General features: G+C 35.6%; 2 protein-coding genes across 2 annotated transcripts in view; one reads left to right on the top strand and one right to left on the bottom strand.

Annotated features, from left to right (window-relative positions):
- The first annotated feature begins 951 nt into the window (after positions 1-951).
- LOC148843686 (glutamate receptor 2.8-like) lies at positions 952-9,585 on the top strand. The gene is made up of 5 exons (XM_088956702.1): positions 952-1,329; positions 4,840-6,188; positions 6,660-6,972; positions 7,726-8,132; positions 8,763-9,585. The coding sequence occupies exons 1-5, from the start codon at positions 1,056-1,058 to the stop codon at positions 9,267-9,269; spliced, it is 2,850 nt and encodes a 949-aa protein (XP_088812828.1). The 5' UTR covers positions 952-1,055; the 3' UTR covers positions 9,270-9,585.
- A 1,955-nt stretch (positions 9,586-11,540) lies between these two features.
- The window catches only part of LOC148843685 (exocyst complex component EXO84B-like), a 42,077-nt gene continuing 39,092 nt past the window's right edge, over positions 11,541-14,525 (bottom strand). Inside the window, exon 7 of the mRNA XM_088959663.1 lies at positions 11,541-12,108. Within this exon, the coding sequence (XP_088815789.1) occupies positions 11,946-12,108 (163 nt within the window). The 3' untranslated portion in view covers positions 11,541-11,945. The remainder of the gene's footprint in view (positions 12,109-14,525) is intronic.

Raw genomic sequence — 14,525 nt, 5'->3', positions numbered from 1 at the left:
TGAATCAGTAGACAATTAACAGTTTTGTAGATATTGAAAAATATTAATCTTCATCTCATTTAATTTATGAATCTTATAATAAATAAATGTTATGAAGTTAAAACCTAGAACTAGAAGCCAAAGACCAAGTCCAACAGACAAGAAACCGCGTTTTCCAATACAAGTTAAATCTTCCATTCCATGGTTCATGGACAGATTGACTGTTCAACTCCTTTAAAATTCAATAGTTTGACGGTCAGGATGTTGAGTATTTGATGGGATGAAGACCAAAATCAAATAAGGTAGCATGTTATATTACTGTGGACAGTGCAGCATACAGTAAAATTTATACGTTATACATGTAAGGGTCACATACTAAAACACCCATTATAGTTTTATAAATTTATTAAAATTTACCCTATAGTTTGTATTTTATTAAAATATTTCTTATAGTTTCTAATTAATTTATTTAATTAATTAGACAGTTTTAACAGTAACATTCATTCAAATAAATTTAATTAAAAGAAAATAAAAACAAAAATGTCATTTTAGCTCTTAGTATAATCTGGGCAACCACTCTATTTTTTCTCTATTTGGTCATTTTTTTATACAAAAAAGTGGTAGGAGTATTTTTGGAATAAACAACCATGGATCCATACCCTTGAAAATTTTCAAATCAGTTTAGGGGTCCTTTTGGAATAAACAACCTTGGCTCTTGAACATTTTCCACTTAGTTTAAGTGATCATGTTACTATTTTCGTATGACAAACACAAATAGTTCTTAATGAAAATTAGGCATAAAAAAAAAAGTTCTTAATGAAAGGTCAATTAATAAATAATTTCCAAAGTACAAGGGGTGATTTAGTAAAATGCAAACTCTCTGTAAATTTAAGTAAATCTGTGAAACTATAGGGGTATTCTAGCAAATGGCCCTGTATATAATTAATGTCCATTGATTCACCAGTTTGAACAACCATTCTTTGAGTGAGTTGCGTGTGTGACCATGATGACTGTCCCACTTATATAAGAGAGCAGCAGTTCGTTCTCTGGGCTAGTTGTCTCAGAGCTTCAAAAGGATGAAGAAGAAACACCACCCAAGCTGCCTTCCTCTCCTTCTACCTTTTTTCTTTCTGTTATTGAGTCTGCACCATGGAACAGCTGAAGCTCAGAATACAACAAAGATCATCGAGGTAGGAGTGATTCTTGATTTGGATACATGGGTTGGGAAGATGGGCCAAAGCTGTATTTCAATGGCGCTATCTGATTTCTATGCCACTCATAATTATACAACAAGGTTGAATATTCACATTAGAGACTCAAAAAATGATATAGTGACTGCTGCATCCACAGGTATGGTGGCAAGCATTTTGAAGAAATTTGAATTTTGAAGCATGAACATAAATGTAACTGGGGTTTTCTTTTCATGAGTAAATTGGTTCTAAAATCCGAACTCCATTCTGCAAGACTTATTCCAACTGGTTGGAATTGGCTACTGGAGCCCTTTTGATTTGGGAATGAACTGTTTTGTTCTATGTCAATGGTTCACTGCACCTTTCATGCATGATCATTTATATGTTTGATGCTACAGAAGTTTAGAATGTTATCTTCTTCAAGGTTTTTCTTTTCTAATTTAACCTTGGCTATTCTGAATTACAAAACCTCATTAATCAGTTATTGAATTGGCTTTCAGTTGCTGTTATTCAACTTTAAAACTGCTGGGTTTGTTTTAACTTGTATGTATTTGGGTGTTATTGAAGCCAAAACCTGCATATAATAGCATAAGTTCATCTGTCTTTTCGGTTCAGTTTGATAATTTCTGAAACAGGTTCTTAAAGCAGAATGTGGGAAAGATTCCAAACTTAGAAAAAAAAAAAAAGGATTAAATCCAGGGTTGTTATTGGTGTATGATCAAATTTTTTGGATAAAATGATCATCCTAATGCCTGTACTTGTTAACTCATAATTTAAGTAGGTCTAATGTTGCTGAAATGCTGAACTGCACATATTCAATTTTGGATTCTTTTGGAATTTTCAACTTTCAGCCCCTATTTCATCAACAATGCTTGGAAATTAATCTGCCAAACTGACTTTTCATTTGATGATCATAAATTTTCTACATCTAATGATTCCTATCAAAGTTCCAGATCATATTGTGCAGATGATATCTTAGTTGGGCCCCTCCAAATTTTCTACATCTAATGATTTCTAATAGTCTTTCACCTTTGGTACAAGTGAATGATGTAGTACCCAAAGGGACTACAATATTACTGTGGGTTCCAATTAATACAATACAGGTGGTCCATTTGTCCTTCCGTGTGGGACACCAGATCATGGGTCATCTTTGATCAATACCAAATTATCTAACAACATGGAGAGGAGACTCTCTCCATGGAAGACTGATGATAAACATATGTGTGGCGTTTATACCTTCATTGACCATGAAAATAGGTAACTTGACCGAGTGGGTTAATGACAATTCAAAAATCATGATCTATACAATAAGTAGATACTTGTCTTGGTTTTGGTGCAGGTCATAAAAATTAACAGGAACCTTGGAAATCTATTTAGATAATAAAACATGTTTCTTTTTCTTTTCTTTTTTTCTCCAAATTGGAGCTGGGTTGCTGATTGACTGGAGTGTCTAGTTAGTAGTATAGTGTTCGGGAATCAATGTCCTACATGGCAATAAGTTTTCAGCACTGATCAAAAGGGAATCGCATGTTCCTCTTATATTTTCTCAAGTATAACCCTTGACACATGGACATTGATTGGTAAGGTCTCTGGCCGAGTGTAGCAGAGATGTGGGAATTGGGGTCCAATCCTACCTGCACTAGGGTTGGGGGATATGGGTTGGCAATGGGCCATCCCCACTGTCTCGTCTAATGTTTTAAAAACCGACCCAGAACCAGAAGTTTTCTGGGCACTGGTTTTTGGGTCGATAGTTTAATTGCCCAGTTCAAATGGATGGTTTGTTCTGATAAAAATTTAAAATAAAAATAATCAAAAACTGTTGAATGAGTTAAATGGGTCGACAGTTTGACCTCCCAGGTTAATGGGTTATTAACCAATTCAACAGTTTTTGATTCGGGACCAATTTTGAGTTAAAACGAAACCGGTTGTCTGAATAATTCTCAGGCCAAGCGATCCGACCATCTGAATCAACTGCGGTTTCGAAAACATTGATGTCGCCCCATGGAGAAGGAAAAGAAAAAGAAAAAGATCAAAATATATAGACCATCATTGGGCATTTATCAATGAATAAAAATAAAATATTGGAACTTCGACCAGTAACTTGGTATTCGGCAGAAAAGTGAAAACACACAAAAGGTGGTGTACTGAACTATTTGAACTTTGGGAATTAGCAGGTAGCCAATCTTAGCGTATTGATGGATTGGAAAGTTTGGGGCTTTGGGTTGGGCTGAAGACTGGGTTTGAGTCAAACTGGAAAATTCTTAATACATGTATTGATTTATATAATTGTGCTTACGTGAGAGGAGAGAAGACGATGGTGGTGGTTTCTTGTACTATGATGTTTCATTGTCATTTTTTGGTATGTAATAGCGATAACATGAATATGATATGTGCTCTTATGCATATTTATTTATAAATTTGGTATGTAAGGTTCTGATTAGATAATCAGGTTGGGTTAGGGTTGAGAGTCCTAGGTTGAAGATTAAGTTGGGTTAGGTTAGGGTTAAGTTGGGTCAGGGTTGATCTCAGCCTCATCCAAGCCAGTTTAAATAGTAATTGAGGGTTTGTTTGGTTTGCAGTTAAAATCAGAGTCAAAAACCTTCGGAATCAGAATCAGAATGGTCTATTTTTATAGTATGTTTGGTTCAAATAGGAAAAAGAAAGAGAATTGGAATTAGAAGGAATGAGATTTCATTCCCAAGAGAGTAGTAGGGAATGGTCATTCCCTCAAATGGGGAAATGCTATTCCAATGGGAATGAGAATGGGATTCCGATTCCATCCAACCAAACAGTTGAAATTGGAATAGCTCATTTTGATTCCAATTCTAGACCCCTATTCCCGAAAACCAAATGGGGCCTAATGCTTTTTTTTCTTTGATTAGCTAGCAAATTTTCTTTGAAATAGAGCAATTTCTTTTCAAACTTCACCTATCCCATTTTAGACACCAATAAATGGTCAATAGCAATGGTTTCCAAGCCTTTATGGGTTCATAATAACCTTTGAAAAACATCTACCGGCAGTTAAACCCCCTTTCAAAGAGAATTTTTCTACAGTATGTCAATTTTAAAAGAATGAAGAAGGAGAATAGCTCTTCATTTATGGTTTTCTTGAAGAAATTATCAACAACCAATTACAGCAAAAGTAAAAACCAAACTAGCTTATTTGGTGAAAATCATTTTCTGTGTTGACATTCCTTAATGGAAATATAATGAAAATTTTAACAGAAGCTTATCAAGTGCTTTGAGTACTTAATTATTTATGAACATAAGCAATTCTCAATAAAATAATCCAAATTAAATTAATGTTGTGGTTATATAATGCGAGATTGAGTGATCACTAAAACACCCACCATTATCCTTTTTGTGTCCTTCAGGAAAAACCATTAAACAAAGATCTGTCTTGCATATTGATATTGCAGTTTTTGGGTTATACATGATTCAAACTCCTAGTGACATTCCTCATGTTAGTTCTAAACAAAATATGAGATTGTTGATTTTCATCTTATAGTAATAGAAGTAATGGGGAATAAAATTTATACAAACCATAGATTTCTGCAAGTAGATCATAGGTCACCTGCATTAATTCCTTGGTTCTAAATTACTTGCTTGGTTAAAATTGGACCCAAATCAATTTCATGAGGTTTTGCTTAATTTGTTCTCTTGCATGCAGCTATAGATCTGATGAAAAATTTCCAAGTGCAAGCCATCTTAGGACCACAAAAATCTGCACAAGCAGAATTTGTAGCAGATATTGGAAACAAAACTCAAGTGCCAGTAATATCATTCTCTGCAGCAAGCCCATTCCTATCCTCCATTGAAACTCCTTATTTTGTTAGAACAGCCCAAAGTGACTCCTCACAAGTAAAACCTATTTCAGCAATCATCCAAGCCTTTGGATGGAGGGAGGTTGTACCCATTTATGAAGATACAGAGTATGGAAGGGGGATTGTACCTTTTTTGACTGATGCCTTACAAGTGATCAATGTCAATGTCCCATATCGGTGTGTCATTTCGCCTTCAGCGACGGATGATCAAATTCTTAAAGAGCTCTACAAGTTAAAGACCATGCAAACCAGAGTATTTGTGGTGCACATGTCTTCATCTATTGCCTCTCGTTTGTTTTTGAAGGCAAAAGAAGCTGGGATGATGGACAAAGGCTTTGCTTGGATCATCAGTTATGAGCTTACAAATATCTTAGCTTCATTGGATTCATCTGTCATAGACTCAATGCAAGGAGTCTTAGGTGTACAGCCATATGTTCCAGTTTCCAAGCAGCTTGAAAACTCTAAGACCAGATGGAAAAGAAAATTCCGCCAGGACAACCCGGATATCGATAGAATCGAATTGGATCTTTTTGGGTTATGGGCATATGACAGCACTTGGGCACTTGCAATGGCAGCTGAGCAAGTTGGCTACATGAATGTAGGATTCAACAAACTGGACACAAGAAAAAACTCCAGTGATCCATTAGATATTGGAGTATCCCAAGTTGGTCCAAAATTACTTCAAACCATTAGGAGGACTAGATTTACTGGTTTAAGTGGAAAATTTCGCCTGGTTAATGGGGAACAGCCATCTAATTCAGCCTTCAAGATAGTAAATGTGGTTGGAAAAGGGGAGAAAGAAATAGGATTCTGGACTCCAACCCATGGGATTTCTAGGAAGCTAAATAAACCTCATGACAAGAAAATGTACTCAACTTTCAAGGATGAACTAGGAACCATTGTATGGCCTGGAGACACATCAGAGGTGCCAAAGGGATGGGAATTGCCCACAAGTGGTAAGAAGCTGAAGATTGGAGTTCCTGTTAAGGATGGTCTCTTTGAGTTTGTAAAGGTGGAGACAGATTCTCTCACTAAGGCTCCAATAGTCACTGGCTTTTGTATAGATGTGTTCAAGGCTGTAATTGACTTACTGCCATATGCAGTTCCCTATGAGTTTGTTCCCTTTAAGAAGGTCAACAATAATCGGACAGGATCGTCGAATTACAACTATCTAGTCCAACATGTCTATCTTCAGGTTGGTATAATTTAGGCAATTGTCTTCACTCTTCCAATTAAATCATGTTACTTGTTCAATTTTCTTTAACAGAAGGTGTGGCACTTGATCTCTGATCAGGAACCATACATAAGTGCCCAAATCAGAAACAAAGACCAAGACAAGAGATCAAGGCTCAAAAGGCACTATTCACCTGAAATAAGATTATTTCTGGTTAACCATTACCCATCAATCAATGGGTCTACTCCCCACTACTGTTACAACCTGCTTGATGAACTTGAAAATGCCCAATCTCCGTTACAGAAAACGACCACCAAAAACAATGAGCAATAATCTTTGGTATACATATCTTTCTGCTTTTTTACTTCTTTAGACCTCTAGTTCATTCTGCTTTTTCTGTTTTTCAACTTCTTTAGATGTATATGTTTATGAAATGGTTTAAATTTTATGCACAATGAGATATCATAACATGTCAATGTTGTTAAAACACAGGACTTTGATGCAGTAGTTGGAGATATAACAATTCTAGCAAACCGAACACTGTACGTGGATTTTACGTTGCCTTACACAGAGTTTGGGGTGTCAATGGTGGTACCAATTAAAGGTGATGAGAGGAAGAGCACATGGATCTTCTTGAAGCCTCTGAAGATGAACCTTTGGCTAACAACTGGAGCCTTCTTCATCATCACTGGCTTAGTGATCTGGCTTCTTGAGCACCGTATTAATGTTGATTTCAGGGGCCCACCTCATAGACAAGTTGGGATGGTCATCTGGTTCTCCTTCTCAACGCTTGTGTTTGCTCACAGTAATTCCTCTCTACTTCTTTACTACTTAAAGAAATAAGGCCCCTTCTCCCACCTTCCTTCTGAGCTAACTCCCTAGGCCCCGTTTGTTTTCACCTACCTGGGTATGTAAGTTTATCCGGGCAAGTGTTTCCTAGGTAAAATTTACCTGGGTAAGTTCGGTTCCAGCATTCGTATATGGTACAGGTCACCCAGATAAAAGGAGAGGATAGGACGGTGGGAGCGTCAATTTCGCTTGGGTAAGTTTCTTACCCACCCTCCAGAAGGGTATTAGTTACATCTCTGGAATTGTTGCTTACCATGGACCCAATATAGCGGCATGGATCATGGTCAATTACCCGATTAAACAACTTACCCCTACTAAATATTGGAAAACAAACAGGACCCCAATGTTAGAGGTGAAAAATACTACTTTAGACCAAAGTCCACTTAAATGAAGAGTAGGTTAAAACGATTTTTTAGCCAGGCCTATAGTCAAGCCCAACTCAACTAACATTCAAGTTTTGAGCACCAAGTGTTGTTGGGTCTAGCTAGCCTATTCAGGATTTGCCCATTAGGGGTGCTAGTTGGGAGGGGTTAGGGTCAACCTGAACCCGACCCGGGCTGTTGAACCCCTAATGCAACCTAAAAACTCTGGGATGGGTTCGGGTTAGGTATGGTATGTGTGCAGGCTGAAAATTAAATGAAAAACTTGGACTGAATCATCAAGAGAATTATTCAAATGAAGTTGAGAGACATTATTTTGATGTTTGCAGAAGAGGAGATACTAAGCAATCTATCAAGGTTCGTGATGATCATATGGGTATTTGTTGTCCTAGTTCTGACTTCAAGTTATCAAGCTAGTTTAACGTCGATGTTGACAGTACAACAACTGCAGCCCACCATCACAGACCTCCAAGATATCATAAGGAATGGACAATTTATTGGTTACCAGAGAGGGTCTTTTGTCACAGGTCTTATGGAGAGAGTAAAATTTGACCCATCCAAGCTCAGGCCATATAACTCCCTTGAAGAGTACGATGACGCCCTATCCAGGGGAAGCCGATATGGTGGTGTTGCTGCAATTGTGGACGAGATCCCTTATATTAAACTCTTCCTTGCCAAATATTGTACTAAGTATACAATGGTGGGGCCAACCTATAAGACTTCTGGCTTTGGATTTGTAAGCCCTCTCTCTCTCTCTCTCTCATATGCAATGTTGTAAAACTTGATCGGACCAAATGGTTAGACTATGAAAGAGGGAACGGTGACCTTCCTGGGTCTCGGTTAAATGACAGTTTTCGTGAGTTGAATGAACCAAGGTGGTTTTTAATAGGGATGTTTACAGATCAATTCGGTTTGGTTTTGGCCAACTAAACTGACCTGGTTGTGTTGGGGAGTGGGTCACCTGAAACTAACTGACCTTTACTGAAAACCGGCCAACTTAGGTTGTACCAGTTTGGATCAATTTTCGGTTTGGTCAATCAAAAGACTTAAATTTAAAAATTGTAACAGTATTATTAAAAAACTAAATTTAAATTTATAATATATAAAAATATGGAAAATTTTTATGATCAGGTTGGGTCAAATTTGGTTGATTTATAAATGGCCAAACTAAAATCGGCCTAACCACTCAGGCTAACATACAAGCTAAACCGAAGCCAACTAAAAATAGTAGAAAACTAAGCAATTCAGATCGAGTTAGATCAGGTTGGTCGGTTTCATTGGTTTGATTAACATTCCCAGTCTTACAACATTGCTCTCATGAATGCTTTTGCGTTTGTTAACGTAACAATCTCTTCCTCTATTGTAGGGATTCCCAAAGAACTCTCCGCTGGTACCAGATGTATCACGGGCAATCTTGAACATTATAGAAGAAGGCAAGATGACAGCAATTGAACGAAAATGGTTTAACCAGAACACTGACTGCCCAGAGCAAGGGAAGAACACTTCTGATGGTCTCACTTTAGACAGCTTTAGGGGACTCTTCCTAATTGCTGGAGTTTCTTCGGGTGCTGCTGTTTTGATATTCTTATTTGTATTCCTTTATGAGCACAGAGACATACTGAATTCTGAAGGCTCAGTTCGCCAGAAGGTGAGTTCAATGATCAAAGAATTTGATCATAAGAAGGACATCTCATCTCATACAGAACACAAGGAAAGAATCCCCCATGAAGGGATCAATATGAGCACTGTACAGAGTCCAAGGACAAGTATTTCCAACCATGGAGAAGGGATCTTCACTGAGGAAGAAAGCAGCATTTCCACAACAGAACCAGGGACACCCGACCATGGGCTCTTTACCCACAACAGATGCTAGGAGTTTAAGATGAAGTCATTAAAAGGGTAAATGTGTACAATGCTTCTTCATATAAATAACCCCACTTGTAGCAAATGAGTGTTCAACCTGGGTACATGGTAGAATCAAGTATCTGAATGTTTCAGATGGCAGGCATCTATGTAAGATAGTAGAAGCCAAGTGTGTCTAAAAATGGAGGGTATATAACAACGGAAAATCTATGACACGGAAAAGATATGATATGGAAAGAGTTTTGGCCAATCAAAACTCACCCATAAATTTTGATAAATAACACTTGATTCGCTATTACGTTTATTGTTTAGTTGTTTTTTCGATATATCTTTTCCATATCATAGTCGAACCTATATAACAAATACTTCTTCAAAACCATAGAATTCATGTATTTTCTCACAGCAGGTTTCAAAGCATAAGGTTTTAAGTCATAATTGATCATTGAAGATTAGTTTAATGACATACTAGCATTTCTTGTGTCTGATACTCAACCTTTTAAACCAGCTTCCAAACATTAGACGAGCAGAAACCAAGTAGATGTCGATGGGTTAAAGGTTAAAATAATATTTTTAAACATAAAATGAAGAATTCTAAGCATCAGTGGATTAGTACATTAAAAATAAATGGGAGAAGACCGATGGCCTAAAAGGGAGAAGACCGATGGCCGGAGTTCCATCTAAGTATTCTAATTGTTTGGAATGGTTTCTACCAAAAATTGATCTGCTCCATAGTATGGCTGCGTCAAAATAGTAGGTTCAGGCTACCATCGATGGCATAGACAACAGATCATAGTTCGCAAATCGCAATAATCCTGATATTGATTGACATTTCAATGTGGAAAGATGGCAAAATGTTAGGGATATTTCATTAATTTCACTAAGATACTTGAAAATTCTAAAAAAAATCAATGAAATTTTCTAAAAACATGGAATAATAAATAAACTTACAAGGATCTATAGAAGTATAATTACACATCAAAGGCTAAAAAAGCAATGGCAAACTAAAAAAATCAAGAGAAGACTAGGGGTCTGATTGTTGGACAAAATCGGAATCCCATTCCTGATTGAATGACACTCCCCCATTTGAGGGAATGGTCTAGGGATGGGGATTGAGGTCCTCGCCCTACCCCACCCCAACCCCGATTATGTATATACATACATACATATATATTATTATATTATTTATATTATATATGTATATATCAAAATATATTTAAAATATTATTTATAATTTAAAAATATTATTTATTTTAAGTAATCTTATTTTTCAAAATAATACTGTTATCTAAAAAATTTCAATGATTCAGGTCCCATGGGGAACCCATCCCCATTAGGTATCAGGGACGGGGATGGGGGTTAATTTCAGAATCGAGGTCGAGGACGGGAAATATGATCCCCACCCCATTTCCATTCCTAAAATGGCCATTCCCACCTCTTAGGAATGAAATCTCATTCCAATTGATTCCAATTCCAATTCCTATATGAACCAAAAAGACTATGGGAAATTAAGAATAGACCATTCTGACTCCAATTTCAACTATGAACCAAATGGACCCTAAGAGTTTAAATAGTTTTTTTGGGTCTTTCTTTTAGTCTATTAGCCATATATTTTTCATTATGTGTGCCATTTATTGCCATCTTGACTATTGTCTCTATGTTAAATTTAAAATCTTCTTTTGTAGTAGTGCCATTTATACTTTTCTTTTTGAATTATACCCATTTAAGTGAAACATATTGGAATTTGGAAGTGTTCTTAAATTAAAAATAAATAAAATAAAATAAACCCACTTGTGCATTTAGGAAAAGGTTTTCTTTTGTTTCAGTTTAGGAAAATCTTGTATCCTTTTTATACTTTTCCTTCGAATTATAATGATGTAGTAAGTGAATCATATTAAAATAGTAAAACAATCATTGAACCAATGAATTTTTTATGATGTCAATGAAATATTAGAAATTTTTATGATATTCTAAATTTTTTATCTTAATAATATAGTCTATAAATGAAGTTTAAAACATTGCTAATATATCTTTAAAATATAAAGATATTGGAAAAGAAAAAATTCTTGAAAAATTTTATATCGCCCTAGAGCAAAATGGAGAGACGTAAAGGAAATTCCACCAAATCTCCTCCATATTGCAAACCATTAAACAGACTAAAACAAAATCTTCCTGGGGCTTGAATCACAGAGCAACCGGCTATAAAATAGACTACACGTTAACCAGACAAATGTTACCTTTCTTTTCGGAGCATACTGCCCTACTAGAGGTAGTGAAAGAATGATTTTACTTAGAACCGGGATCCCAAACAACTGATTCATCAACATTTGGCAATTGAATACCTTACCAAAAGTAGTCAAAGAATGGTACAACTTGGAGTCAGGATAAAAAAACAACTAATTCGTCATCATTTACAAGTTCAATGCTCTCACTTGGGAGATGAACGAAAAATAGAACTCCTTAACTTATGACCACACATGCATCAAAATCACTAGCACCACAAAGTAAAATAAAAAAAAAAGGGAAAATTGCTCACTATTTATACAAGGATATGAGCACAACCACCAGGAGCAGGCAACCATGAGATTGGGCAACTTTTGGTTGATCAATAGTACAACCAGTTTGCTCATTAGAAACTCCATGGTTGGTTTTGCTTTGCCTCTAATTTACAATGTTTAGTGCCACTGCATCAAGAACTGCCATGGGATTTAATGGAAGATATTGATTGTGCTGAGACAGAAGCAGTTGGGCTGTTGGGATCCCGATCCCCATTGGTCACTCTTGTTTTTCCAGTCAATCTCCCTATAGCTTCTTGGCAAATATCAGTAAACCAGTCATCTTCCGCCAGTACACTGATCAGAAAACTTAGATTTTCAGCTTCCAGCAAATGAGATAATTAGAGGTGTTGCAAAGAAACTAATTAACTATCAGTTCAAATTAGATTACCAAGGTAAGTGCCTGCAAACATAAGATGATAAAAACAGACAACATATTACCAAAGCCTCTACAACAAAGCAAGGATTAAGGTATCGATACGATACTCCTGATACAGGGCGTATCGTATCCGTATCCATGATTGTGGATATAGGATACGCTACAACTGGATACGTATCCCATGAGTCATGCGTATCGGTATTGATATGTCTCTGTATTGGCCCGTATCGCACCGTATCCACCGATACAAAGGCATATCCATGTCTAGTTTGACAAAATTGTACATTGAGTACTTTTGAATTGTTTTTCATCTTTAATACAAGTTAAAAAATAGTATTATGAAAATTGAAATAAATAATTTAAGATTTATTTTTTTCAAAAAATTTAATAAAAACTAAAAATTATAAAAATAATATATTTCATCTACCTTAGATGATTTATATATTTTATTTTACACATAAGTATATGTTAAAAATGGAAACACAATTATTATTGAAATAATAGTTATTATATAAAAATACTAAATAAATAAAATTTCCCAACAAAATTAATGGAAAACAAAAAAATATAATTATAAAAACTGAAACGGATAATTTAAGATTAAATTTTCCCAAAAGATTTAATAAAACTGAAAATTAAATATAATTTATTTTATCTACCTTAAATGATTTATTTGTTTTATTTTACAATTGTGTAAAATAAAACATTATATGTTAAAAATGAAAACATATTTACTATTTAAAAAATAGTTGTTATTTAAATAAAATACAAAATTAATAAGTATTCCCAAAAATCAATAAAAATTGAAAATTATAATTATAAAATTGAAAGGATGATGATTATTGTACTATGTTTGAATGTTCTAGAGTCATTGTTTATTGCAATATTTCTCTTCATATAACCCATTGAAGTATGCATTTCTCATGTCTTTATATCTTATTCATAGATAATTCAGCTTTTGGTTTAGTATTATTAATGAATTTATGTGCTTTGTATGCATTTCACTAACGTATCCAAGCGTTTTTATATCTTTCGTTCGTATCCATGCATTTCCAAAGCGTATCCGTATCCATATCCGACTTATCCAATACAATACTTTGATCCTTGCAACAAAGTGGTTTAACAAGTAAATTTCTCCTTGATCATATGAAATGTAGAATATGCATTACAAGCAAAACAGCCTTTTCCCAGTTGTCAAAGTCCGAGGATGCTACTCCATCACGAAGAAATAGCATTCACCATTCATGCTTAGCAAAGAGTCAACTACCTGGTCCACTTGGCAAATTTGGGGTGCAACTTTGAACTTCAATTATATGTCAAAGTATATATCATGAAGTAGTCAAGTCTTGTCTAATATGAATAATAATCAATAACTAAATAGAAAAATATTTTAAAACACTGAGGCATGATGCTGAGGCATTGCTCTACCTAGAAGCATGAGGTGTAGTTCAGAATGTAAAAGGTGCAAGCCTCCTTAAGAGGAGGGGCAGAGGAAAGACGAAGAAGAGAAGGGAGGATCTCATCTTTCTTTATTTTTAATAATAATATTTTATATCAAGAACTAAGAAGAATGAAGATGCATAACACCAACTGAATGGAGGGGGGTCTTGTCGAAGTGGAGGCAAGCGAGCCAGAGCAGAGCAAAACCCCCCTAGACAAAAAAAAATAGTAAAATTGAGCTGGCATTGGAAACTGAAAAGGATTGGGGTCTGGACTTGGTCATTGAGCTGGCATTGAAAATTGAGCTGGCAAAACCCCCGCTCATTTTTCCTCATCAACGCCAGTATTGCATGGACTTGGTCATTGGAATCGGAGCCAGACGTGTCTGAAAGTCCAACTTGGCAAGCCCAAAAAAGTGGAACCCAAGGACACATCTCATATAAATACTATTTTATTATACTAAATATTATTATTTTCCAGTTATTCTTAACATTATAGGACTATAAGCATGACAACTTATTTAAGGTCTGATCTTTTAGGCCAACTTCATGATCCATGGCACATGCTCATCCCTTTAGCCAGTTCACAGGTGAGACAGCTGTGGGACATCAATGCACTAAATTTCATATTTGTTATATAAAAAAATAGAAAACTTTATAATTGACAATTCACAGGTAACAAGATGATAGCCACATGAGCAACATTTTTGGGGTAGGAATACTGTATGCAACTTAATACTATTTTATTCGTTAGTATAAGATAACTGATAAAACAAAATATCATGTCGTATCTCAAAAGTGAGAAAGAGGCATGCCAGCTTTCCGGTTGAAACCAACAACCTAGGTAAGATCAGAGAGTTGCCCATGCAAGTTCTTTACCATGGCATTCATGTCCC

This window comes from Nelumbo lutea, chromosome 8 (assembly GCF_056320005.1).
Source record: "Nelumbo lutea isolate HS-2025 chromosome 8, American lotus-T2T, whole genome shotgun sequence".
In the NCBI taxonomy this organism is placed as follows: domain Eukaryota; kingdom Viridiplantae; phylum Streptophyta; class Magnoliopsida; order Proteales; family Nelumbonaceae; genus Nelumbo; species Nelumbo lutea.
Note: the sequence above shows the minus strand (reverse complement) of the source record. Positions and strands in the feature narration are given on the sequence as shown.